The following is a 25,469-nucleotide window of genomic DNA, read 5'->3' as shown; positions in this document are numbered from 1 at the left end:
GAATTAGAATAGAGAGTGCTAGAGTTAGAGGGTCAAATAAAGATGGAACAGATGTGTTTTTAGTCGTTTCTTGAAGATGGTTAAGGACTCAGCTGCTTGGATTGAGCTGGGCAGGTCATTCCACCAGCATTGCAATAGTCCAGCCTGGACAGAACAAGAGTTGTGAAAAAAAAGTGGCATTTCTTACACTATTCTTTTTTTAGGTGTCCTAGAGTTATAGCTCGGCTATGAAGTCATATGTATGACATTTTTAAAAGATTCTCTCCATTTTCCCTGGCAATGTTTCAGGAGATGCCAGATTTCCCGGGTTCACCTTTGATTCCAGTGGAAGTGCTCCATCCAGTGATCTACACCTGTACTGCAGTGCTGCTCCTCTGTCTCTTCACCATCATCATCACCTATATATTACATCACAGGTATTTGTCTCACTTTGTTAAAATGTGACAATTCTGAGACTGAAAACATACACTACATTGCCAAATGTATGTCAATACACCCAAAAACTCAAAAACTAAAAGAAAACAGTCCTGCAAACTGTTGCTACAAGGTAACACAATTCTGTCATTGCATGATTTGTTATTACTTTGAATAGCCAAACATGTTAAATTAGAAGTGGACATCCATATGAAATTGGCTTTTCTTTTTCTGCCATCAGCTCTATCAGAATCACAAGGAAGAGTTGGCACACTCTCCTGAACACTAGTTTCCACATCGCAATGACTTCTGCAGTATTTGCTGGAGGCATCACTCTGACAGGATACCCAGTTGTATGCCAGGCAGTAAGTCCCCATTTCTCTTACATAATAATAATGTTTTATTTTATTAAAATGAAAATGACAAAAATGATTTTTTTATTATTATTTACTCTACTTTAATTGGTTTCAAACCTGTATGACTTGCTTTCTTCTGTTAAACACAAAAAATATATTTTGAAGAATGTTCGCAAACAAACAGTTGCTGGTAGCCATTGACTTGCATAGAATGGAAAAAAAATACTATGGAAGTCAATGACTACCATCAACTGTTTGGTTACCCACATTCTTTAAAATATCTTATTTTTTGTTTTACAGAAGAAAGCTAGTCATAAAGGTTTAGAACAACTTGAGGGTGAATAAATGAATTAATTAGGAATTTTAAACAGAATTTTCTTTCTTTCTCTTTTGATTTATTTATTTATTTTTGGCGAACTATCCCTTTAAGTGCCTTTCCAAGCTTTTCAAGGTCGTTTCACAAGCAAACAATGCATTAATGTACAAAATATAAATGCAAAACAGTAAAGAAAAATAATAATAAAGACAAAATCCATAAACTAACTTTTATTTAGCATTGTACTAAAAAAATACATTAGCTACAGATTAAAATATTATCTGATATTTTCTTTTCTATGCACTAATGTATTGTTACTCTACTTGTGTTACTTGTTTTACTCATGTATTTACATGTTTGTGTCAGGTGGGGATTGTTCTTCACTACTCTTCTCTGTCCACTTTGTTATGGATCGGAGTCAGTGCCAGAGTCATCTATAAAGAAGCATTATTAAGGACTCCACAGCAACTAGAAGGAGAGTCTGCTGTACAACCAACCCAGCGGCCCATGCTCAGGTCAGTTAAGTCATAATGGATGGCTGGAAGCGTTAGATGATTAATAACAGGTTATTTTCGAAATGTATCTTTTGCAAGCACACTTAAACTCTTAGATACCTGTCTTTTCTCTATAATATGGCCCCAGTGCCCATAAAACCCTCACAGAACAAAAATTCTTTGTAATCCAATCAATAGGCCTATTTGGACTGTATTTGTTTTACATAGGGACATGAGGTAAAACAAGTTGGCCTTTTTATTGCCGTCCAAATGAGAAATGTCAGTGTTTTTGTCCAAACACCTAAGAGATAATTCTAGGCTGGATTAGCTACTTTTAATAAACACCACTGCAGTCAGAAGTTTCACTTATCCTTCGATTAGCAAGGTTACAGTTTAGCATACTAGCTTAGCATAATGCTAATTGGTTAAAAAGCTCTTTCAATTAGCTAGATATCACTGTAACACACTACAGTTTGATCAGGCTTTGAGGAAGGCGGATATGATTCAGTGGGGGATGGGATCTTGAAACTGGTTTCGTCCCACAACAGAATCCCTTGTCCTTGCATCTGAATATGTGCGTTTTATAACAGACAGGTCATGCAAATATCTCTTTTACATTCAGAGTTCATTCTTAAGAAACGATACAGTTTGAAAGTCTATAAGCTGTAACGGTGTGAACATCACATTTGATGACGACATTAAACGGTTCTTGTCATCATCTTAAAAGGAAGCGTATGGGTTCCATCAAAACTTTTGCAGTATTCAGAGCAGCTGTCATATCTCAAATCGGTCTGAAACATTGACAGTTTTATGGGCAGATGTCATATTGAAGTAGCACTTCTTGAGTAGAAACTATTGATAGGCATGTACAGGAGCAAAATGGGCTTTTGAGAGAAACTAAATGGACCACCATGATGTAATTACTAATCAAAGACCTCCATTGTCCAGATAAAAGCTGATTCCCATCTGCTGTTATGGAGAGCCAGACAGAGGAAAACGAGAGCCAATGGGGGGAATGGAAAAAGATAAAAGTGGACAGAGAAGTTATAAATCAAACGAGGGATAGGACTAGTTAAGGCTAACTTTCACATGTCTCAGAGACATGCATGCATCACACACACACACATACACACAAACAGTATATATATATATATATATATATTTGGAATCATTATTATTTTTAATGGAGTCTCTTATGCCCATCAATGCTGTATTTGATCAAAAATACAGAAAAAACTGTACTATTCTGAAATATAATTTCAATTTCTAATATTGGTTTGCTGTTTTAACATGCTTTAAAATGTCTTTTATTTCTGTGATGCAAATCTGAATTTTCAGCATCATTATTCCAGTCTTCAGTGTCACATGATCCTTCAGAAATCCTTCTAATATACTGATTTATAATCAATGTTGAAAACAGTTCTGCTGCTTAATATTTTTTTGGAACCTGTGATACTTTTTGAGGATTCTTTGATGAATAAAAAGTTAAAAAGAACAGCATTTATTTAAAATACAAATCATTTCTAACAATATAAGTCTTTACTATCACTTTTTATCCATTTAACACATCCTTGCTGAATAAAAGTACTTTCACAAAAAAAGAAAAAGAAAACAAAATTACTGACCCCAAACTTTTGAACAGTAGTGTATATTGTAACACAAGATTTCTATTTTGAATAAATGCTGTTTTATCATTTTTTATTTATAAAAGAATCCTGAAAAAAGTATCACATGGTTCCCAAAAATATGAAGCAGTACAACTGTTTCCAAAATTGATTAAAAAAAAATCTGCATATTAGAATGATCTCTGAAGGATCATATGACACTGAAGACTGGAGTAATGATGCTGAAAATTCAGCTTTGCTTCACAGGAATAAATTATATTTTGAAGTATATTAAAATTGAAACTGTTATTTTAAATTGCAATAATATTTCACAGAATTACAGTTGTTTTTCTGTATTTTTTATCAAATAAATACAGCCTTGATGAGTATAAGAAACTTCGTTAAAAAACATTAAAATCTTACTGATCCCAAACTTTTAAAAGGTAGTATACACACACATACACACACACACATAATTTATTTTCTGTCACAACCATATGATAGATACTTTTTTATAAATATTTGCTATTGCATATGTTAGTACATATGTTGATATGCATTCTGACTTGTTAAAACATAATGAGTGATAAGCAAAACATGCATTTCATGAGAAACATGTTGAAAAGATTAACCCAAATCCCCCAAAGAGATTTAATTTCAGTGTTTGTTATTTATGAGACAGTACTGCAAATCATACAGTAATTAGGCCTTTCACAATGATATTGTTGTTAGAAATTTTATGGTGTTTTTGTCACATTACAGTCTTACAGATAGACTGGCGACACTTAATATAAAATAAAATTGTCTGAGCTCATACTTTGAGCTTTTTATTAGCTTCTGTTCTTTCACTAACTGTCTGATACTTGTTGCAGATTTATTACACATGCTGGGCCGCTCCCTTACAGGCTCTTTAAAAAGTGTCCGTTTTGTACAGAGCTTGCTTTGTGTTTCTGTTATTTGACTAATTACCGCCTTTGCCCTCTCTGACCTTTTTCACTGCTCTTGACCTTTCGGCAGCTGCTGGTTGGTATGGCAACCCAGTTTCGGAGCTTTCTACATTCCAGCTGGATTGATCATTCTTGTGACCTGGATCTACTTCCTGTGCACTGCTTTCTGCCTGAGGTGCCGAAACTTCCAGGAGTCCAAAGATCCTCCTTGTTCCGCCTCTGAACCCTCAACCTTGCCTGAGAGCCAACCGGCAATCAGCGGCAGCACCAGCCTGGTCTCGACGGACTCTGTGGTGGGCCCGGTGCATGCTGGGACGACGGTGGAGGACCAGTACTCATTGAAGGTCCAGTGTTTGGCGCTGGTGGCAACGCAGTTTGTGTTTGTGGGGCTGTGGTGCTGCGGCGCTATGGCTGTTTGGCATGTGGATAGAGAGCGGAAACTCTTCAGCTGCCTGTATGGAGGAACGGCTACCGGATTAGGAATCTTCTTGGTGCTCCATCACTGTTTCAAGCGTTTGGATGTCCAGGCAGCGTGGCTAAGTTGTTGCCCCAGGTACCGTCGCTCCCAACCCATGCCAGCTTATTCCCACCCTTGCACTGCCACCGTAGGCGTCCAGAGTGCCTCGGAAAGGGGCTCCCAACTTTTTGTAGGATGCCATCCGCCGACGGACACCAACAATTTCTCTTCTTCTGCCAGGTCGTCTTCTACTCAAAGTGGGACGACGAGCATTGCCGCCGGGCCTTGCAAACTCACCAACCTCCTTCAAGTGACACAGGACAACGTGAATAACGCTGCCCGAGCGCCAACGGGAACTAATACCAACACAAGCACGAGCACGGAGAACAACAAGCCGGCCAACAATCTGCTACCCAGTCTACTGCCCATCCAGCAGCCTCAAAGAAGGAAGGCTTGCAGTAGAACAAGGGGTGGCAATACCCAATACCATCACCGAGGGGACGGGAGAGGGCACTACCGCCTTAAAGCTCTCAGAGCAGGTGGAGGAGGTAGCATGGGCGCTTTGGGACCTTCTGGGACAGAGCAATCAAACATCCACCAGCTACACAAACACGCTTCCAGTGAGAATGGAAGTCTACGGAATAGCCATTCAGAGGGTCAGAACGGCCTTCTGACCAATGGGCGGCACAGAGGGGAGGGATTAGCGACAAGCCCTTCGGAAGGTAGCGATGGAGGTAGCAGTGGAAGTAGAAAACCTTTTCCCCTGTTGCCTTCGTTGGCAAGCAGGTCCGCCATGCAGCAGAACACTCAACGGCCCAGCGCTAGCAAAGACAATCTTAAACTGTCCGTCGCGGCTGAGAGAGAGTCCAAGCAGAGCTCGTTCCCTCTAAATGTGGCATCAGATGTCACTGCGACAGACTCGTTGATGACAGTTTCAGCACCAAATGGAACACTAAAGGGATCCGTGGTGGAATTAGACACTAGCGGAACTGACCAATCACAGGGTTCGGTTGGTATGAAGAGCAGGGTATGGAAGAGCGAGACGACTGTATAATAGTTGAAAGAATTTGAAGGTTTCTTGAAGGTGTGACCTGTATGCCAGGAGCCAAAGCATGGATTTCTTTCTCCACAACCCTGCTGAAAAACTAGTTTAAACCAGTCTAAGATGGTTTGAGGGCTTATTTGGTCTGTGGGCTGGTTTTGGACACTTTTCAGCCAAGCTAAACATCAACTTGGCTTGGCTGGGAGACCAGCTAAACCAGCTAAGACCAGGAAACCAGTCTAGCAGTGTTGTAGAACTTAAGACTGGAAGACTGCCTTATTATTTTTTATGGTCTTTCTTCGGATTCCGGTCTCAAGTACTACATGAGTTGCTAATCCTGCTGATACATTTTGTAGTCTGTGCACAAAGTCTCGCGCATATCTGCTCTGCCGCTGGAGCACAAGTTTCACGCGACACTTGTGAAACCTTGCTTCATTCAAGATCCTCTTCAGGTCACTGTCTTGACTCGAACTAAGACACGAGACAGATTTCAGAGTCCTGTTTCTTCCAGTTTCAAGTATTACAACACTGGAGCTTAGGCTGGTTCAATCAGGGGGGGTTTTCAGCAGGGAAGAGAAACATATGGCTTATTTTATGATGAACCACCTATACTTGTAAGTTTTGAAGGTGTTTGAACCGTCCAACATGCTAAGAGCTAATGCTAAGCATGCTAATAAAGAGAAGTTGTGTGAGGCTGTATTATATGGAAAAAAAATGAGGGGTGTATATGCAAAACCTGACTCGTTTAAAGACAATGGTGGAGGAGTTGGTTTGACAAAATATGCAAAATCATTTTGATTGATTTTGTTTTCCTGTAATACCACTTAACCTAAAAAACTGTTTGAACGTAATGAATCTTTTAATATTGAATACGCCAAGGGATCTGAACCTAAAGTTTAGCCATTTAGCTGTATTGATCTTTGTTTCTGACTATGCATATTGATCAGGATGGAGGAGTGTCTGCTTGTTACCTAAGTTTTCTTGTTCAGTCCCTTTGTGTCCTTGTCTCTTGTGTGTTCATATGTTTTTATTTACACTATTTCATTTACATGTCTGTAAGAATGTACATTGTGTTATGTATGTATTGTTTGACCATTACAGTGTTAATTCGACTCTCTGGCACTAATAAGCAGCTTTTGACATCAGTCCCACACAAATATAGAAAACAAAGACTTGCCATTGATCCATCCATCCCCAACATTTCCATCCAATGTTAACTGGTGCTGGGAATGTAGTTCTTATTCTTCTGATGTCGTTCAGCAGAAAGTAAACTATTGCATGCAGTTTTTAGTGAATAGGAACCATTTGGAAAATGTTGCTTAACAGTGCCCTCTATTGGGCCATTCCTGCCATTGATCAAATGCACTGATAATGAATGCTGTTGATGGACAAATGATATCAACAAAGTGACAGCTGCTTCGGATGTCACTCCAGATTTACTAAGGGGTTTGATAATGAAGGGCAAGTGTTTGTCCATACATGTTCTGTTGTAGCACCATGTGTAACATGGGCTTTTTTAGCACTTGGTTCAGGTTATGAAGAGAGCATTTGGCATATTCTTATAAATAATAATAATGTATTTATATTATACATATCAGTATTAATATTGATGTAATTGTAATTGTCATTATGCAATTTTATGATATCAGTATTTTACAGAGGATTGGCCTAATCAGTTTTATAAACACTCTGTTTTAGTCTAAAAGCACACTAGCAATCAAAGCTAGATCTCTCACGCTTTTTTCTTCAGATTATTACCATACATAGAGCAAGTTTTGTTTATTACAAAGCACTGTTCATTCCACAAATGGTTAGCAAGAAGAACTACTAATCAACCTGGAATTGTTAGTACTCCTTCTTAAGCTTATGCAAAGTTCTTAGGAACAAGGAATTGGTGATTGGTCTTTAATTTTTCAAGAGTGTCAAAATGTCCTTTCTCACGAAAGCAAAGAATGGACAATCCTAACCAAAAGCAAAAGGGGAATTCAGATCTTTGCACTGACTGTTTTTTCCAAGGCCCACAAGCTAAATCAGATACTGATTGTAGTGCCGTTATTTTTTAGATCACATCATGATGAAGTCACAAGTGTTGCCTGTCTTTAGCTTTAGCTGCACTTGGATTAAAATAAAATTATTTTAAGTGTGTTCAGGGATATTTGTATGCCAAAGAAGCTCGAGCTTATTTGATATTGTGTAGCATCCCATTTGTCTTTTACCCCTTCAACTTCAAGCCAGAAATCTCCCTTAAAATGGTTAAACATTCAAAGACCACATATTGCTAAAGAACCAGTTCTCCCTTTTCCCAAATCAAAAAGCATTTAACGTCATGATGACCAGTGTGATAATTTTGTGATTAATGTAAGTTAAACTATCAGTTATGAAGGCTTATAATAGTTTTTTTAAATTAGTTTTTGGTGCAAAGTGCCATTTGAAACTATAACAACAAAGAATGTATTACAATAATACATGGAATTTGTGGCCTGCTCAAAGTTTGCCATGTTTATGTAATACTTTTTTTTTCTCCTTTAAAAAAGATTGACATTTTAAATGGCTTATTTGTGCATAATGGTTTCATGTGACATTGCGATATTTGCATGAACAATTTCTTTGCCTCTGGGTAGGCCTAGAGCTTCTGAGGGTCAGTATAAATTCAGTGTTATCCTAAATAATGTTTTGATTGTCATCTCGAAGTTTAAAAGGGAGATTTCAATAATAACATGAATATTTATATTTTTTTGTCACTCACTTCAATATGAAAATGATAGCAACATTTTTGTATCGATTTCAGTAATATATTTCCTATAGATGTTAAGATTGTGCCTTATCAATGACCTGATTCAAAAAATAAAGGCTTGGAAAAATGCCATAAAATCAAAGTTACTTCACTCATATTTTTATGTGTCCTAGATGTGATTTAATGAGGAACAACCCCAGCCCACGTTTTGCATTAGCCAATTACGTAACTTCTGTTTCTATGTAATATGTAAATCTACATCCTCCACAGGAAATAAAGCCAATCAAAAATGAGCCTTGTATTATTGACATATGCATTATCCTATCAGAGAGCGGCCTCTAGAGAGTGGGCGGGACAAACACTGCAACGCTCACTGAGAACAAAGGAATGAACATCACGCTTGTAAGCTGCTGATACATTGACCTCGGCTCGGAAGCGAAGTGGAGGCGTTTTATAACCAAATATACGAATACAGTGATTTACAGATAGCAGGAGACCGAGTCAATCTGAAAGATGACTAATCGGCTTCAAAACTACTAACAGTTACTCATACTGCCGTTTTCTATTTTGGCACTGCTGAATGGCCTGTTATCTGAGCTCTACAGTGATTCACTTGACCTTAATAAAGTCTGAGGAAGTAAATTGGGGAAACGCTAATGAGGAAATTCTTCAACAAAGATATTCTGAGAATAGTTTTTAAAATCTCCACCAAGGTAAACTGAACTGTGACTACAAATGCATGAATATTTAACAAGGTAATCGCTGAGTCAGTTTCTGATTGGTAGTCTGTTGCTAAACAACTCGCTGATACATTTTAGCAACCACGTCGATTACTGTACACCTTTAGCATGTTAATTCGGGCTTAAATTATGACCACAGGTTAAAAGCGGCGAGAACGCATTGGTGGCCTTAACCCGGTATTTAAAAAGACGTTATCACAGGGTTATAAGTGTACTATCAAAAGCGCTGCTCTAAATAGTGCAACGCAAGAATGAAGAGATACCTGCAACACCTGAGCGCAGGGTACACAGTGTACGTCATGCGTGAGGGGCGGGGCTTATGATATCTCCCAAACAGTTACACTCAGGAGCCAGAGCGGCGCACGGCAAACATCAAGCGGGCTACAACGAACGAACTTTTTATCCCGGTTGCTTTAACTGAGAATGTCTTTGGGTGACCAGCAGTGGTATCCCACTAGCGTTCAGGTAACGGTGCTCAAAGCGCGAAACCTGCGGATCAAGGGCAAAAATGGCACGAACGACTCCTATGCCATCATGCAGGTGGGCAAGGACAAGTTTTCCACGTCGGTCGCGGAGAAATGCGTCTCTCCCGAATGGAAGGAGGAGGCGACCTTCGATCTGCCGCCGAACTATCAGGGGGACGCGGAGCGGTGCACGCTCTACATCATCGCCATGCACCGAGCCCTGGTGGGGCTGGACAAGTTTTTGGGACAGGCTGTCATCAACTTAGTGGACCTCCACGCCAACAGATCACGCAAAAAGACCGAGTGAGTGTCATTTTGTTCTATGGGGAAAGACGTTTGTTCGAGTTGTGTCATAAAAAATAGTCCATTATGACTCTAAAGTGATAAGTTCCCAAACAGTTAATCATAGTATGTTTTGGTTTCTTTTGCATGGACTGGTTTCAGTTCTCCGCCCTTGTAAAACAATATTGGGCAAGCAAAAGTACGCTTCGTCTCCTGGGAGTTCCTATGAACATTATATAATAATTATTCACTTCATAAAACGAGTGATCGTGTTTAGTAAAAACTGAGGAGGTAAATATAAAGGAGTTGTTTTTAATTAAGCTGTTCCACAAGTTCAAAGTTATGTTTGGGTGCAGTCTCCTTATTTATTTGTTTGTTTTACTTTTACTTATTTTGAAAAAAAAAAAAAAAAAGTTTTTCCCACTCAGTATAGTCAGCATGAATAGGGTCAGAAAGAATTCACCAAATATGGATTGTAAATATTTAAAAATTACTCAATTCAATGGATGAATGAATGAACACAACAGGAGGGTTCCAAACTTATTTTTTATTGAATTCACAAATACTAATATTATTGCTTTTCTGGACCTTATAAAATAAAATCTAAAAACATAAAAATTATTTTCAATATCGGTGACATAGTAGTTGTGATTAAGTAAATGACAATTTTGATAAGATTTATTTTGATGAATAATCTAATGGCAGGGAAAGTCATGAAATGGTTTGTCCCATGTGTAAAGAATCAGTGGAAGAAAAAAAAATAAATATATATATATATATATACATTTTCCCCCATGGACTTTCATGTTCTTTTCACACATTTTTAGATTGTTTTCCTCTGTGATTGAATATACTTTATTTAGGAACTATTTATGTTGAAATTGCAGTCATGAATGTATTATGAATTTGTCTGAACACGATTGACTCCATCAGCCATCAATACAGCTACAGCAGATAAATGTATACTTTGTTTCTGTAATGCAGTTGCATTATTCCCATTTCCCAGTGCTCTCTTGTCATATTTATATTGTGTTGTATGGTGTTCTTTGATCTCCTTCCAAGAACAAACTACACGGGTCTACTGGACTGCTTTGGAGGCATCTGTCTAGCCTGGTTAGAGCTGTCATGAGGACTTCAGCAGTGTAGTAAATCCTATCAATTTGTCTAAGGTTGCTAAGGTGTTCATATTCTTGCAGTTTTTTTTTTTTAATTGTTAGGCTATACAGTTTCAATTTAGGAGTTTCTTGAGCTTCATTTTTCTTTAGCTCTTTGGAAATGAGAGGGCTGCTGCTCATATTCAAAAACAGAAGGTGTGTGAGTTTCACTTGATTTGCATATTAGACCAGCTTGCTGATATGTCCAGTCGACTTTCTGTTCTGGCCTTTGAGAGAGAGAGAATGGGAAGTGTAAGAGCTGTATTTTTGCTTTGGGTTTGGTCATAGGGGCATTTTGCGGTTTGGCAGCTGTGGCCCTTTGTGTTCGAGGTTCTGCCGTTTGTCCTTGTTGTTTGGCATTGGTGCTGCATATTGTCAGGCCAGTTTGATTCATTGCTCCATCAGGGTCTGCTTGTTTGGACTTTTTATTTTTCCACTCATACTCATTCTGTTTGGACTAGTGGATCACACACATGACTTGACCATGACCACTTGTTTTGCATTTGAATGCTTTGAAAAGCCCCCTCAAGAACACAAATAGTTCAGTATAAAATAACATGTTGTTTTATTTTAATTATCACTGCTGTTGTTTTTACTATTATTACTTGAATTACAAGACCCATCATGGTCATGTGATTTTAAAAATGCCAGCATTGATGAGAGTGAGTTTAACTTAATGTAGAATTACTTTTTTTTCTTTTCTTCCTTTTCCTTTCCTTTTTTTCTTCAGCTAGGATCATTCATACTATCATAATTAGGCTGAGATAAAAATATGTGTCCCATGATCCCTTTTAAGTCATTATAGTTTTACTTATAACAGCTGCAGAACAATTATTAATATCAGGAGCAACTGGTTATTAACTTCATCAGATGATCCTTTTAATTTTTCTTGGGTCAGTTCATGATATTTTCCTCAGATGTGTTCTTCTGACAAATCATAGTTTATCATTCCAAGCAAGTAAATGGGACTAACAGAGTAAAACGGTCCAGCACAATCTCACACAACCAGTCTAACTGTATTACAAATAATGATGTTTTTACATTCCTTTCCCCCCATCCCAGCCCAGTATAACAAAACTTTACTAGTCACTAACTGAGAGGCATGAGTGACACCCACGGTTTGGCTAATGGTGTGTAATTATGTACAGTGTTTACTTTCCATAACCTATAAGAATAATATGTGTGTGTGTGTGTGTGTGTGTGAGAGAGAGAGCGAGAGAGAGAGAGAGAGAGAACACCATGTTCTTTTCCTTTGGTAGATCTGGTTTATGCAGTTTAGTATCTAAAATAGCTATAAACACTGGAGATACACAGTCAATCAAATTAAAACCAAAAGCATATTATGGCCTTTTGCAAAGAAAAGGTCTTCAAAATAATTTTTAAATGGCTTCGTGTGGAAGCTTGTTTCCACTACCGAATAAAAAAAAATCTAAACGGTAATTGCAACTTTTTATCTGACAATTCTGAGTTTATATCTTGCAATTCTTAAAAAAAAAATTCTGAAAAAAAATTAGAATTGTGAGATATAGGACCCTATTATACACCTGGCGCAATACGGCGCCAGGTGCGACGCAAGTGTTTTTTGCTAGTTTCAGCCCGACGCAGTTGTCATTTTCACGTCCTGCGCCACGTTGTTTAAATCGCAAATGCATTTTGCACCCATTTGTGCGCCCCCATGGGTGTGCTGGTCTGAAAACGAGGTGTGTTCAGGCGCATTGCTGGCGCGTTGCTATTTTGAGGCACCTGAAATAGACCACGCCATTGACCAACAAAAACCTGGTCTAAAGTCAATGGCGCAGTAGTTTTTTTGTTATTTAAAGAGCGCGTTAGTATAGGCGGGTCCACAGCGCGTGTACACTCTGCTTATTACACACACAGGGACGCGGCACACAATATTTGGCAAACAAACATGCCAAATATTAAAAATGAAAGCATTGCAATGTAAAAGATTATTATTGTTTAGGCTACATAAATATAAAAATGCCTACATGTCATAATGGATAGTCATTGCATGTATCAGAATTAGGCTACCATTTGCTCGTGCACGAGCAGCTCCATTTCCTCTCTGGAGACGCGTTCTGTGTTTGCGCTTGCAAATTCCGCCGTGTAAATAGCAAATCCGCCATGGCAGGAGCGCAACTGGCTCTTAATGGTAATGGGAGATGAGACTCTGATTGGTTTATTGCACGTTATGCCCAAAACACACCCATTACTCATTAAGAATGCGCCGACCGTTTTTCCCGTCGTTAAGCAAAAGTGGATTTGGACACACCCTAAGTGCACCTGCGCCGTGCGCTTTAGACCATGCGCTTAGATCGTTAAAATAGGGCCCATAAACTCAATTGCGAGAATACAAAGAGTCAGAGTGGTTAGGAAAAGAATTACCTTTTTATTTTTTATTCCATTATTATTTTTCAAAGCTTACAGCTTTGCAGTGTATAAGAGTGAGTAAATTATGATAGAAATATGTAACAACTGTATGAAAAATCCAATGTTCAATATAATAATGCATAAACGTATTATGATAAGATATTATGATATATATTCTTTTTTTAAGAACATTTTTTTTCAGTGTTTGCTCTTCAGTGGAAATGAGGGCTGCTCTTTATTCAAATACAGAGCCTATTATTTGCCTTTTAGTTTGACTTCCTATTATGGTTCAGAACAGAGAGAGAAAGCGACGTGTAAGACCTGTCTATTTGCCTTGGGTTTGCCCCAGTTCACATGGCTGTCATTTAAAGCAGGTGTGTTCTGTGCCTGAGACTCACGTAATTGTGAGGTATGTTAATGGTTATGACGTGACTTTAAACCTACGTGGATACACTCAAAGAAAGTAAAAGTGGAATGCAAAGCATCTTATGACGTAATGGGATAATGTAAATACTTAATAGGATTAATGCAAACACTTAATGTGTGATTATTTCAAGCAGGTGTTTTTTGATGCAAGTCTTTGCTTAAGTATCGCTGAATGACTTCATTTATTATGTCTCCCACAGGTCTGATCAGACTATCAGTAATCTGTTAGCACTTGTGTCGTGTGTCCTGATGGTTTTGTTCTTTTTTTTCCTGCTGTTTCTGTCTGTCTGTGTGATCCAAACTAAATTTCTCAAATACGCATACAAAGAATTAAACACAATGTATATTTGCTGTTTTATTTTCATGACGATCCATATCTTCCATGCCAGTAAGTATGTGGATTTTGAATTGTGCTGGAGAGGCTTAAAGTTCAGCCAAAAATGTACATTTGCTGAAAATGTACTCCCCTTCAGGCCATCCAATATGTAGATGAGTTTGTTTTTCCTTTGGAACAGATTTGAAGAAATTTAGCATTACATCACTTGCTCACCAATGGATCCTCTGCAGTGAATGGGTGCTGTCAGAATGAGAGTCCAAACAGCTGATAAAAACATCTCGGTAATCCACAAGTAATCAATTAATGTCTTGTTTGACTTTAAACGGTCACTTCTGGTCAAAATTTGAGTCAATAATCCATGATAATGCTTCCTCCTAGGGTTGTCAAAAAGTACCGACTTCGGTACCAGTCGGTACTGAAATCTTAAAAATGAGACGATACGATACCAGCATTTCCTGCTAGAATTTGAGCGCTGCTGAGCGGATTCTTAAACAACGTTGATTGGCCGCTGTGTTCACGTGCTCAACAGATAGGCTATGTCTGTGATTGGCTACAATGATCATCGCTTCACGCTGTTCACACAGAAGCACACGAGAGCGTTTGAGAGCCGCGTCTATCAGCGGATCAGTCTATGAGCAGATGTATTAGGCATCCGCTGACAGATCCGCTAAAAGTCCATCCCCTGTTGTCCTCTCACGTCAAAATCCACCGACATATTCGTTTGTAACAGCACTTGATTTGCGCTGATTTCTCTCCTGATTCAGGCAAGAAGACTTTTTCACTGGAGAAAAGGCTTATTTTTAACGGTTTGAAGTAAAAAAAAAAAAAAATCTTACAAACAAGTAAAAAACAGTAGTTGTGTGGATTATTGTGATGTTTTTATCAGCTGTTTGGACTCTCATTTTGACGGCACCCATTCACTGCAGAGGATCCACTGGTGAACAAATGTGAGATGATGTAATGCTAATTTTCTCCAAATCTCTTTCTATATGAAGAAACAAACGTATCTGCATTTTGGATGGTCTGAGAGTGAGTACATTTTAAGTAAATTAGCATTTTTGTGTGAACTGTTCCATTTAAAAAAAAGTGCCCTAGTATAAGATAATACTGACAGTCTGAGATGTTGGTACTGGCTTCATTATAATATTGTGCACTGTAAGCAGTTTGTAATATTTTGCACATAAAAGACAAGGCATCTCCCTGTCTTTATCATTCTTCCTCCCTCTCATGGGATTGAATTTTGCCTCCTCTTTTTCTTGGAGCTTGCTGGTGTCGTGTTACTGTTCTACTTCAGGGTAATGTTGATATGGCAGCTTTGACACTGAGGTGCGGGCCAGCTGATCACTCTCTCTAGTAAAAGAGTTTAATACAGGACAAAAATATTTATTAATTGTGGTATTAATAGAAATACTATATTAATGATACTAATTTTTAAACAGTTCTGATCTGAAATTAATATGGCATTTTTATCCTTTTCCTAAGGATGTCACGTTTTTGCACCTCTCCAGTTCTCGACACTCCGATATCAGTTACTGAACCCATATTTTTTTGTGTTAGTCCAGGTCCGTGTGGACTAAGGTGTGGTTAATTTCTTTACCTCTGTGGATCAGTTTTCTAATTATTTTGCTGTGCCTTTATCTAGGCCGACTTTTCCCATGTCATATGACCTCTAAATCCCTTTATTAAATCATTTGTTATCCCATAAATAAAAGAGCAGATGAAACTTGCTGCACCAGTTTGTTTTGCAGTCTCACAGTGGCTGGGTCCGTGATTAACTGCGTCGGGCTGAAACTAGCAAAAAACACTTGCGTCGCGCCTGGCGCCAGGTGTATGATAGAGCCCCATATCTCAAAATTTTGAGAAAAAAGTCAGAATTACAATATAAACTAAGAATTGCGTTTTTTATTTTTTTGTTATTTAAAGAGCGCGTTAGTATAGGCGGGTCCACAGCGCGTGTACACTCTGCTTATTACACACACAGGGACGCGGCACACAATATTTGGCAAACAAACATGCCAAATATTAAAAATGAAAGCATTGCAATGTAAAAGATTATTATTGTTTAGGCTACATAAATATAAAAATGCCTACATGTCATAATGGATAGTCATTGCATGTATCAGAATTAGGCTACCATTTGCTCGTGCACGAGCAGCTCCATTTCCTCTCTGGAGACGCGTTCTGTGTTTGCGCTTGCAAATTCCGCCGTGTAAATAGCAAATCCGCCATGGCAGGAGCGCAACTGGCTCTTAATGGTAATGGGAGATGAGACTCTGATTGGTTTATTGCACGTTATGCCCAAAACACACCCATTACTCATTAAGAATGCGCCGACCGTTTTTCCCGTCGTTAAGCAAAAGTGGATTTGGACACACCCTAAGTGCACCTGCGCCGTGCGCTTTAGACCATGCGCTTAGATCGTTAAAATAGGGCCCATAAACTCAATTGCGAGAATACAAAGAGTCAGAGTGGTTAGGAAAAGAATTACCTTTTTATTTTTTATTCCATTATTATTTTTCAAAGCTTACAGCTTTGCAGTGTATAAGAGTGAGTAAATTATGATAGAAATATGTAACAACTGTATGAAAAATCCAATGTTCAATATAATAATGCATAAACGTATTATGATAAGATATTATGATATATATTCTTTTTTTAAGAACATTTTTTTTCAGTGTTTGCTCTTCAGTGGAAATGAGGGCTGCTCTTTATTCAAATACAGAGCCTATTATTTGCCTTTTAGTTTGACTTCCTATTATGGTTCAGAACAGAGAGAGAAAGCGACGTGTAAGACCTGTCTATTTGCCTTGGGTTTGCCCCAGTTCACATGGCTGTCATTTAAAGCAGGTGTGTTCTGTGCCTGAGACTCACGTAATTGTGAGGTATGTTAATGGTTATGACGTGACTTTAAACCTACGTGGATACACTCAAAGAAAGTAAAAGTGGAATGCAAAGCATCTTATGACGTAATGGGATAATGTAAATACTTAATAGGATTAATGCAAACACTTAATGTGTGATTATTTCAAGCAGGTGTTTTTTGATGCAAGTCTTTGCTTAAGTATCGCTGAATGACTTCATTTATTATGTCTCCCACAGGTCTGATCAGACTATCAGTAATCTGTTAGCACTTGTGTCGTGTGTCCTGATGGTTTTGTTCTTTTTTTTCCTGCTGTTTCTGTCTGTCTGTGTGATCCAAACTAAATTTCTCAAATACGCATACAAAGAATTAAACACAATGTATATTTGCTGTTTTATTTTCATGACGATCCATATCTTCCATGCCAGTAAGTATGTGGATTTTGAATTGTGCTGGAGAGGCTTAAAGTTCAGCCAAAAATGTACATTTGCTGAAAATGTACTCCCCTTCAGGCCATCCAATATGTAGATGAGTTTGTTTTTCCTTTGGAACAGATTTGAAGAAATTTAGCATTACATCACTTGCTCACCAATGGATCCTCTGCAGTGAATGGGTGCTGTCAGAATGAGAGTCCAAACAGCTGATAAAAACATCTCGGTAATCCACAAGTAATCAATTAATGTCTTGTTTGACTTTAAACGGTCACTTCTGGTCAAAATTTGAGTCAATAATCCATGATAATGCTTCCTCCTAGGGTTGTCAAAAAGTACCGACTTCGGTACCAGTCGGTACTGAAATCTTAAAAATGAGACGATACGATACCAGCATTTCCTGCTAGAATTTGAGCGCTGCTGAGCGGATTCTTAAACAACGTTGATTGGCCGCTGTGTTCACGTGCTCAACAGATAGGCTATGTCTGTGATTGGCTACAATGATCATCGCTTCACGCTGTTCACACAGAAGCACACGAGAGCGTTTGAGAGCCGCGTCTATCAGCGGATCAGTCTATGAGCAGATGTATTAGGCATCCGCTGACAGATCCGCTAAAAGTCCATCCCCTGTTGTCCTCTCACGTCAAAATCCACCGACATATTCGTTTGTAACAGCACTTGATTTGCGCTGATTTCTCTCCTGATTCAGGCAAGAAGACTTTTTCACTGGAGAAAAGGCTTATTTTTAACGGTTTGAAGTAAAAAAAAAAATAAATCTTACAAACAAGTAAAAAACAGTAGTTGTGTGGATTATTGTGATGTTTTTATCAGCTGTTTGGACTCTCATTTTGACGGCACCCATTCACTGCAGAGGATCCACTGGTGAACAAATGTGAGATGATGTAATGCTAATTTTCTCCAAATCTCTTTCTATATGAAGAAACAAACGTATCTGCATTTTGGATGGTCTGAGAGTGAGTACATTTTAAGTAAATTAGCATTTTTGTGTGAACTGTTCCATTTAAAAAAAAGTGCCCTAGTATAAGATAATACTGACAGTCTGAGATGTTGGTACTGGCTTCATTATAATATTGTGCACTGTAAGCAGTTTGTAATATTTTGCACATAAAAGACAAGGCATCTCCCTGTCTTTATCATTCTTCCTCCCTCTCATGGGATTGAATTTTGCCTCCTCTTTTTCTTGGAGCTTGCTGGTGTCGTGTTACTGTTCTACTTCAGGGTAATGTTGATATGGCAGCTTTGACACTGAGGTGCGGGCCAGCTGATCACTCTCTCTAGTAAAAGAGTTTAATACAGGACAAAAATATTTATTAATTGTGGTATTAATAGAAATACTATATTAATGATACTAATTTTTAAACAGTTCTGATCTGAAATTAATATGGCATTTTTATCCTTTTCCTAAGGATGTCACGTTTTTGCACCTCTCCAGTTCTCGACACTCCGATATCAGTTACTGAACCCATATTTTTTTGTGTTAGTCCAGGTCCGTGTGGACTAAGGTGTGGTTAATTTCTTTACCTCTGTGGATCAGTTTTCTAATTATTTTGCTGTGCCTTTATCTAGGCCGACTTTTCCCATGTCATATGACCTCTAAATCCCTTTATTAAATCATTTGTTATCCCATAAATAAAAGAGCAGATGAAACTTGCTGCACCAGTTTGTTTTGCAGTCTCACAGTGGCTGGGTCCGTGATTTAGTGTTTCTCTGTAAACATGGTTCTGTGTACCTGATACAAATAAAAGATATCGGTGAGAACTCATGGTTCCTGTTTACCCTTATGTGCTCAATTCACACCCAGGTTAGGCAAGTTTCATTCAAATTTAAATGAATTAAAGGGGTCATATGATGCGATTTCAAGTTTTCCTTTCTCTTTGGAGTGTTACAAGCTCTTGGTGCATAAAGAAGATCTGTAAAGTTGCAAAGACTAAAGTCTCAAATCCAAAGAGATATTCTTTATAAAAGTTAAGAGTCAGCCACGCCTACCTAAAACGGCTCGTTCTAACACGCCCCCACACTGTAAACCCGAACAGTACTACTAACTTATAAAGATTGTTTGAGAGAGGCGGGGCATAGATGACTGTACAGTATGTACAGTATTTGAAAAATAATGTGTTTTTTGAACATTAAAGCATGTCAACATATTCTGTTACACCAAATACACAAAATAATGATCTTTAAAATAGCATCATATGACCCCTTTAAATAAAAATAATTTACATTTAAACCAGCATTAAGTCTAAACCGATTACATTTTGATTAATTTTATTATACATTTTATTAGTTTTCTTTTATTATTTAGAGGAATCTCTCCTCTATGAGCTTTTACCTTAGATTTTTTTTCTCACAATTCCAAGTATATTTCTCGCAATTCTGACTTTCCCCCCCAGAATTCTGAGTTTACACCCCAACCTCTAATTTCTGTTTCTTTTCTGCCAAGGCATAAAAAAATAAAAAAGGTAATTGTGAATTTTTATCTCACAATACTGACTTTTTAAATCACAATAATTGATTATAAACTTGTTAGTTAACTAAAAAAAAATTACTTGTGGCATTCTGCTAAATATGCACTGTTACATATTCATTATATTTATACCTAACCTGTGTTGTTGGAATATGTTTTTCTAACTATTTAAATTCTCTAGTTAAATAACAAAGTGGAGTACAAACATACGTTATGTACAATTTAAATATTTGTATACAACTCAGTTTGATTACGTTGATTATTATACCTAAATATAAATAGCAATTACATTTGTTGTTAATTTGAATATTTAATAGTAATGTATGGTTTCATGTAGCTTACAGCTTTTAGTTGAGAGATTTTCTTTCCTTAAGAAAAATTGACGTACTATATCCAAATGAATCAATATCGGAAATGAATTGAATCAAGCTTATGAATCAATCAAATTGAATGGTGAAATCTGTGTCAATACTTAAGCGAATGTATACATTTGTATTGAAACTGAATTCTGACCCCTAGTGACCTTGCCGATAGTCGTGCAAGGTATAAAAAGTAAATAAAAGTAGATGAAGGCTCATCCTGTGTGTGGATGAAATGATCACTTCAACCAAACATATTTCATCTTCATAATCTGAACCTAGATGAAATGATTTTGTAGATCTACTTCCTGTATGTTTGTGTAAATGTGACCAGCGTTTATCTCTGAGAAATAGCAGGCTGTTCCTGATGGTTCCCTTCTCAGACAGTTAATGATTGCTGCTGAAGTCGGATTAAGAGCAGCACTTGTTTGTTTAAGTTTGTTTTTCGTTCTGTGAACGAGATAAAGCCTCAAGCGTTGGCATGTGTGGGGGTGTTAGCGTAGCTCAAAGGAATGCGTAGGATGAAGTCCATTCGTCAAGTTTTTTAATGTCGCCTCTGATAACTGAGAACTTTCAGGCATGACCATTTGAATCGATTCCTGAGAGCTATGAGAGAATGGTGTATTAAAGATATTACTGCATGTGAATGCGACTATAAAATCGCTTTTACTGCAAGGTGACCTATTAAAAGATATAGGTCAAATTGTAGATATCCGTTTTAGATGAGATGTTCTGAGTTTGTCAGGCGTCTGTTCACATTCCCTTTGGTCCGAACAAACTTCAGAGCAGAAGATAATGTAAAGAGACCTGAGATATGATATCTTGAAAGAACTTTCCTTATCTATTCCCTTGAGCTTCGATTGCTGATAGGCACGATTTCCCGTTAGTCTTTCTCCACCCTGAAACTGCAGATTTGAGTTTCCTGCTGTGGTTTGAGTGTAAGGTCCACTAACAGACTGATAGTCTGTGTTTCCTGGCCTTGGGCTTCTCTAGTCTCTCACATTTTGATGTGATTCCAAGCATCCTATTAAATGACAGTTTTTTTTTTAAACTACAGTCAGTGCTGTTCTTTAAGAAAACTGCACTGTAAGATTGAAAATTGTACCCACGTTCTGGGTTCCAGAATTATTCATTTATAACATTCATTTTTGAGTGAACTATATTTGGAAATGCAACAAAATAAATGCTGTTCTGTAAGAGAATTCACACTGAATTTTATTTTCTGCAAACCATGATTGACTGTCATAAAAGACATTCACTGATTCATTACGTTAAATAATATAATATATTTAAATCTAAGCTGTCATTTATTTATTTATTTATTTTTTGTTTTTTTTTTGGCCAAATTAGATGGTGCACTGATAAGAAAAAAAGAAAATAAATTAATAAAAATAAATTAATAATAAAAACCTTTGAAACAGATTTTACTCAGAAATTGTTACATACATACATATATTATATTATATTTAAATTTTTTGCCTTTACATTTCTTTTTCTTTACAAAGATAAAATTGCCATAAATTCTTTACAAAAAGAAAACATTGCAACAGGCTGGAAATTATGCGGCTTTAATATAACTCCATGAATTTATATACACACTTTGGCTGGAAAATGATTGCATATAATGCGCAACCAAAGGGGAAAAATGCTTTCATGAGTTTTTCATTAAAATTGTAGTAGCAGTCTGTCCAAAAGTTTCATCTGTGGGGGTCCAAACAGAAATGCTTGGAATTCTGCTGCAGCCGCTTCCTCTGATCACATTTCACGTTTAATCGGATTGGTCTGTGGGAGCCGCTGTTTGGTGTCAGTGTGACTGTAGACTACCCATGATCCCTGTGTTCAGGAGTCTATTATGACAACAGTGTGGGTGGATAATGGCATGTTTTTACACTGAACTCCAGAACTCTCCCACCTGCCGCTCTGCTGAACAAGAGGGGACAAGCAAAAGCTAAACAAAGATGTTTTCCTCAGTAGGCAGGCTTCTCTGTTTTGTATCATTTACTGGTACAGGGTTCAATTCCCAAGTGAAATTCCAACCTTTCTATTCATACAGTAATTTAGTTTTGAACGCTAGGCTGCACGATTAAAGGGTTAGTTCACCCAAAAATGAAAATTCTGTCATTAATTACTCACCCTCGTGTTGTTCGAAACCCGTAAGACCTTCGCTCATCTTCGGAATACAATTTAAGATATTTTTGATGAAATCTGAGGGCTCTCTGACCCTCCCATAGACAGCAAGGTAAACGAGAATACTTTTTTTGCTTTTTTTCGAGCATGTGGATCTGGGTCAGCGCCGCCACACGCTCGCGTCATGATACTGTCGTGAACGCGCGTCCACAAGTGACGCAGTAGAGACGAAAATGTGGAATAAAGTCGTTATTTTAGTTTTCTTTGCGCAAAACGTATTCTCGTAGCTTCGTAACTTTACAGTTGAACCACTGATGTCACACGGACTACTTTGTCGATCATCTTGGTACTTTTCTGGACCTTGAACGTGGTAGTTACCTTGCTGTCTATGGGAGGGTCAGAGAGCCCTCAGATTTCATCATAAATATCTTCAATTGTGTTCCGAAGATGAGCGAAGGTCTTACGGGTTTGGAACAACACGAGGGTGAGTAATTAATGACAGAATTTTCATTTTTGGGTGAACTAACCCTTTAATCAAAATTAAATCGCAAAGGCGATAAATCGCGTTTAGGCAGAAGCTGCGATTGTCAGGCGCATCTTTCTGTGAAGCACGGTTCTGTGATCAGGAGTAAATCTCCATCCGAAGGCAAGAGGGCGCTCTCGCACTGAAACTCCAAATACGCCTCGCAAAAGAAACCTAAACAGAAGATTTAACTGATTTCATTAATTCAACGTGACTAATAAACAAACGACTATGACATTATATGGTTTATCTGAGTTCGTCTTATTATACTGTAATTTTTATTATAATTAAGTATATAATAATGCAATGCTAATCGACATAGCCTTTATCACAGCTTAGAATACTATTAAATATGTTGCGTGCCTTATTCTGTGTAAGAAGCCACATCATCTCACAGAAGGATTTATTTCAAACACTCGACTGACGTTATGAAGTGAGTTTGGAGTAAAAACATGTTATTAAATGTGGTATTTTCACATGCTTTCAGATGGAGCAGCATTTACTTCACAGAGCCGTAGTTCACTGACAAGTTACGCGATTCTGAAATCGTTCGCGATAATGACAGCTGTTTGCATAGCTTCTCAGTGAACTACGGCTCTGTGAAGTAAATGCTGCTCCATCTGAAAGCATGTGATGGAGATTTACTACTAATCACAGAACCGGCTTTACTGACAAGATGCGCATGACAATAGCATTCGATTAATCGTGCAGCCCTATTTGAACCTACTAATATTTGAAACATTGAATGAGACTGATGTAATTCTCTATCCATTTTTAACAGTAGCAAACCATTGTGAAACTATAAAAGGCATCATACCCTTACCCCTTTAATCACAGAGGATTAAATCACAGAATTTAGAGGAACATTTAGCTCTAAATAGTCAATTGCAGCATTGTATTTTATGTTCTCAGATAATACACAATAATTAAAAAATAAAATAAAACTATTTCACATATGTCTATTTACTTGTTTGGTAAGTAAGGATTACGGGGTTATTCTACATTTCTTTTTTTTATTCTCCACAAAAATAATTTTTGTCTTTTAAAAAATATATGCAAATTTTTTTTTTCTAAAAGACAGAAGGAAGTTTTCAACAAGGCTTATGTGAAATGTTCCCATAAAGACATTTAAATCACAAATCACAAATTACATTTGTGACTTTGATGCAGTGTTATTTTAGTATTATTTTTATACTGTACTGTTATATTGTTATTTTTTATAATGTATTTATTAATATTTTGAATCAGCCGTTTTATATTTTCAGTATTTATTTTCATTTTATTGTATGTTTTAGTAATTGTGTTATGTGCTTTCGTCTTTATTAGTTTTTTATATTCCTATTTAGCTTTTAGTTAGTTGCCAAAGCAACATTTTATTTATTTTTTTTAAATTTTATTTAGGATAAAGATTTTAAAGTTTAAAATATTCATCTAATATTTATATTTTATTTTATTTCAGCTTTATTTCAATAAAACAAAAAAAGTTTAGCATAAATTAATATTAAAATAATTTTCATGTGTGTTGAAAGTAAGGCTTTGAATAAGCTAAAATTAATTAAATAAGCATTAAATAAGTGATAATCCTAAAATAAATGATAATCCTTAACAAAAACAGAGTACAGCTGTCATGCAATCTAATGAGAAGGTTTGATTCTCTTTGCAGCTGGTATAAGCTGGTGGATAAGAACGGGAAACAGGAGAAGGACCGAGGGGAAGTTCTTTTGGACATTCAGTTCATGCGGAATAACCTGACAGCCAGCATGTTTGACCTCTCCATGGCAGACAAACCTCGCTCTGGCATTGGCAAACTCAAGGATAAAATTCGTGGTAAGAAGAAGGAAGGCCTGTCAGATTCTGCCTCTGCGATCGTGCCTTCTTCAGTGGGAACAGACAGTGAAGGGGAAGGAGAGGGCGGTTCAGACAATCCTAAGAAGAAATCAAAACTCAAATCCTTGTTTGGACCGAAGACAAACCTCCAAAGGAATGTGTCCCAGTCGATGTCAACGCTGGGCACCCTGCCTGAGAAGAACAGTTCACTCAGCAGCAGCAGATCATCCGGCCTTAATGTGGACTCTCCTGATGGTAAGGTGATAGGTCATCTTGTTGTAGTACAAATATACACTACAAAATTTGGAATAATTACGATTTTAAAAAATGTTTTTGAAAGAGGTCTCTTTTTTTCACCAAGGCTACATTTATTTGATAAAAAAATACAATAAAAACAGTAATATTCTGAAATATTATTACAATTTAAAACTAATGTTTTCTAGTTTATTATACTTTCAAATGTTATTTATTCCGTTGATATAAAGCTGAATTTTCAGCATCGTTACTCCAAGTCTTCAGTGTCACATGATCCTTCAGAAATCATTCTAATATGCTGAATGGCTGCTTCATATTTTTTTGGAAACCATGATAAGATTGAAAGAAAGAAAGATTGAATACTTGCATATACATATATATATATATATATATTATGTTATGTTATGTTATATTATTATAATATATATATATATATATATATATATTTATATATTTATTAGGGGT

At 37.2% G+C, this 25,469-nt stretch overlaps 2 protein-coding genes across 2 annotated transcripts in view; both read left to right on the top strand.

The window, feature by feature from the left end:
* Positions 1-8,621, top strand: part of LOC107740993 (adhesion G protein-coupled receptor A2-like) — a 93,511-nt gene extending 84,890 nt beyond the window's left edge. Inside the window, exons 15-18 of the mRNA XM_016553569.1 lie at positions 289-416; positions 656-779; positions 1,453-1,601; positions 4,202-8,621. Of these exons, the coding sequence (XP_016409055.1) occupies positions 289-416; positions 656-779; positions 1,453-1,601; positions 4,202-5,642 (1,842 nt within the window). The 3' untranslated portion in view covers positions 5,643-8,621. The remainder of the gene's footprint in view (positions 1-288; positions 417-655; positions 780-1,452; positions 1,602-4,201) is intronic.
* Positions 8,622-8,927: 306 nt separating this feature from the next.
* Positions 8,928-25,469, top strand: part of LOC107740979 (rab11 family-interacting protein 1-like) — a 31,009-nt gene continuing 14,467 nt past the window's right edge. The window contains exons 1-2 of the mRNA XM_016553548.1: positions 8,928-9,871; positions 24,586-25,004. Of these exons, the coding sequence (XP_016409034.1) occupies positions 9,528-9,871; positions 24,586-25,004 (763 nt within the window). The 5' untranslated portion in view covers positions 8,928-9,527. The remainder of the gene's footprint in view (positions 9,872-24,585; positions 25,005-25,469) is intronic.

This window comes from Sinocyclocheilus rhinocerous, unplaced genomic scaffold, assembly GCF_001515625.1.
Source record: "Sinocyclocheilus rhinocerous isolate Xijiao unplaced genomic scaffold, SAMN03320098_v1.1 scaffold1548, whole genome shotgun sequence".
NCBI classification, from domain to species: domain Eukaryota; kingdom Metazoa; phylum Chordata; class Actinopteri; order Cypriniformes; family Cyprinidae; genus Sinocyclocheilus; species Sinocyclocheilus rhinocerous.
Note: the sequence above shows the minus strand (reverse complement) of the source record. Positions and strands in the feature narration are given on the sequence as shown.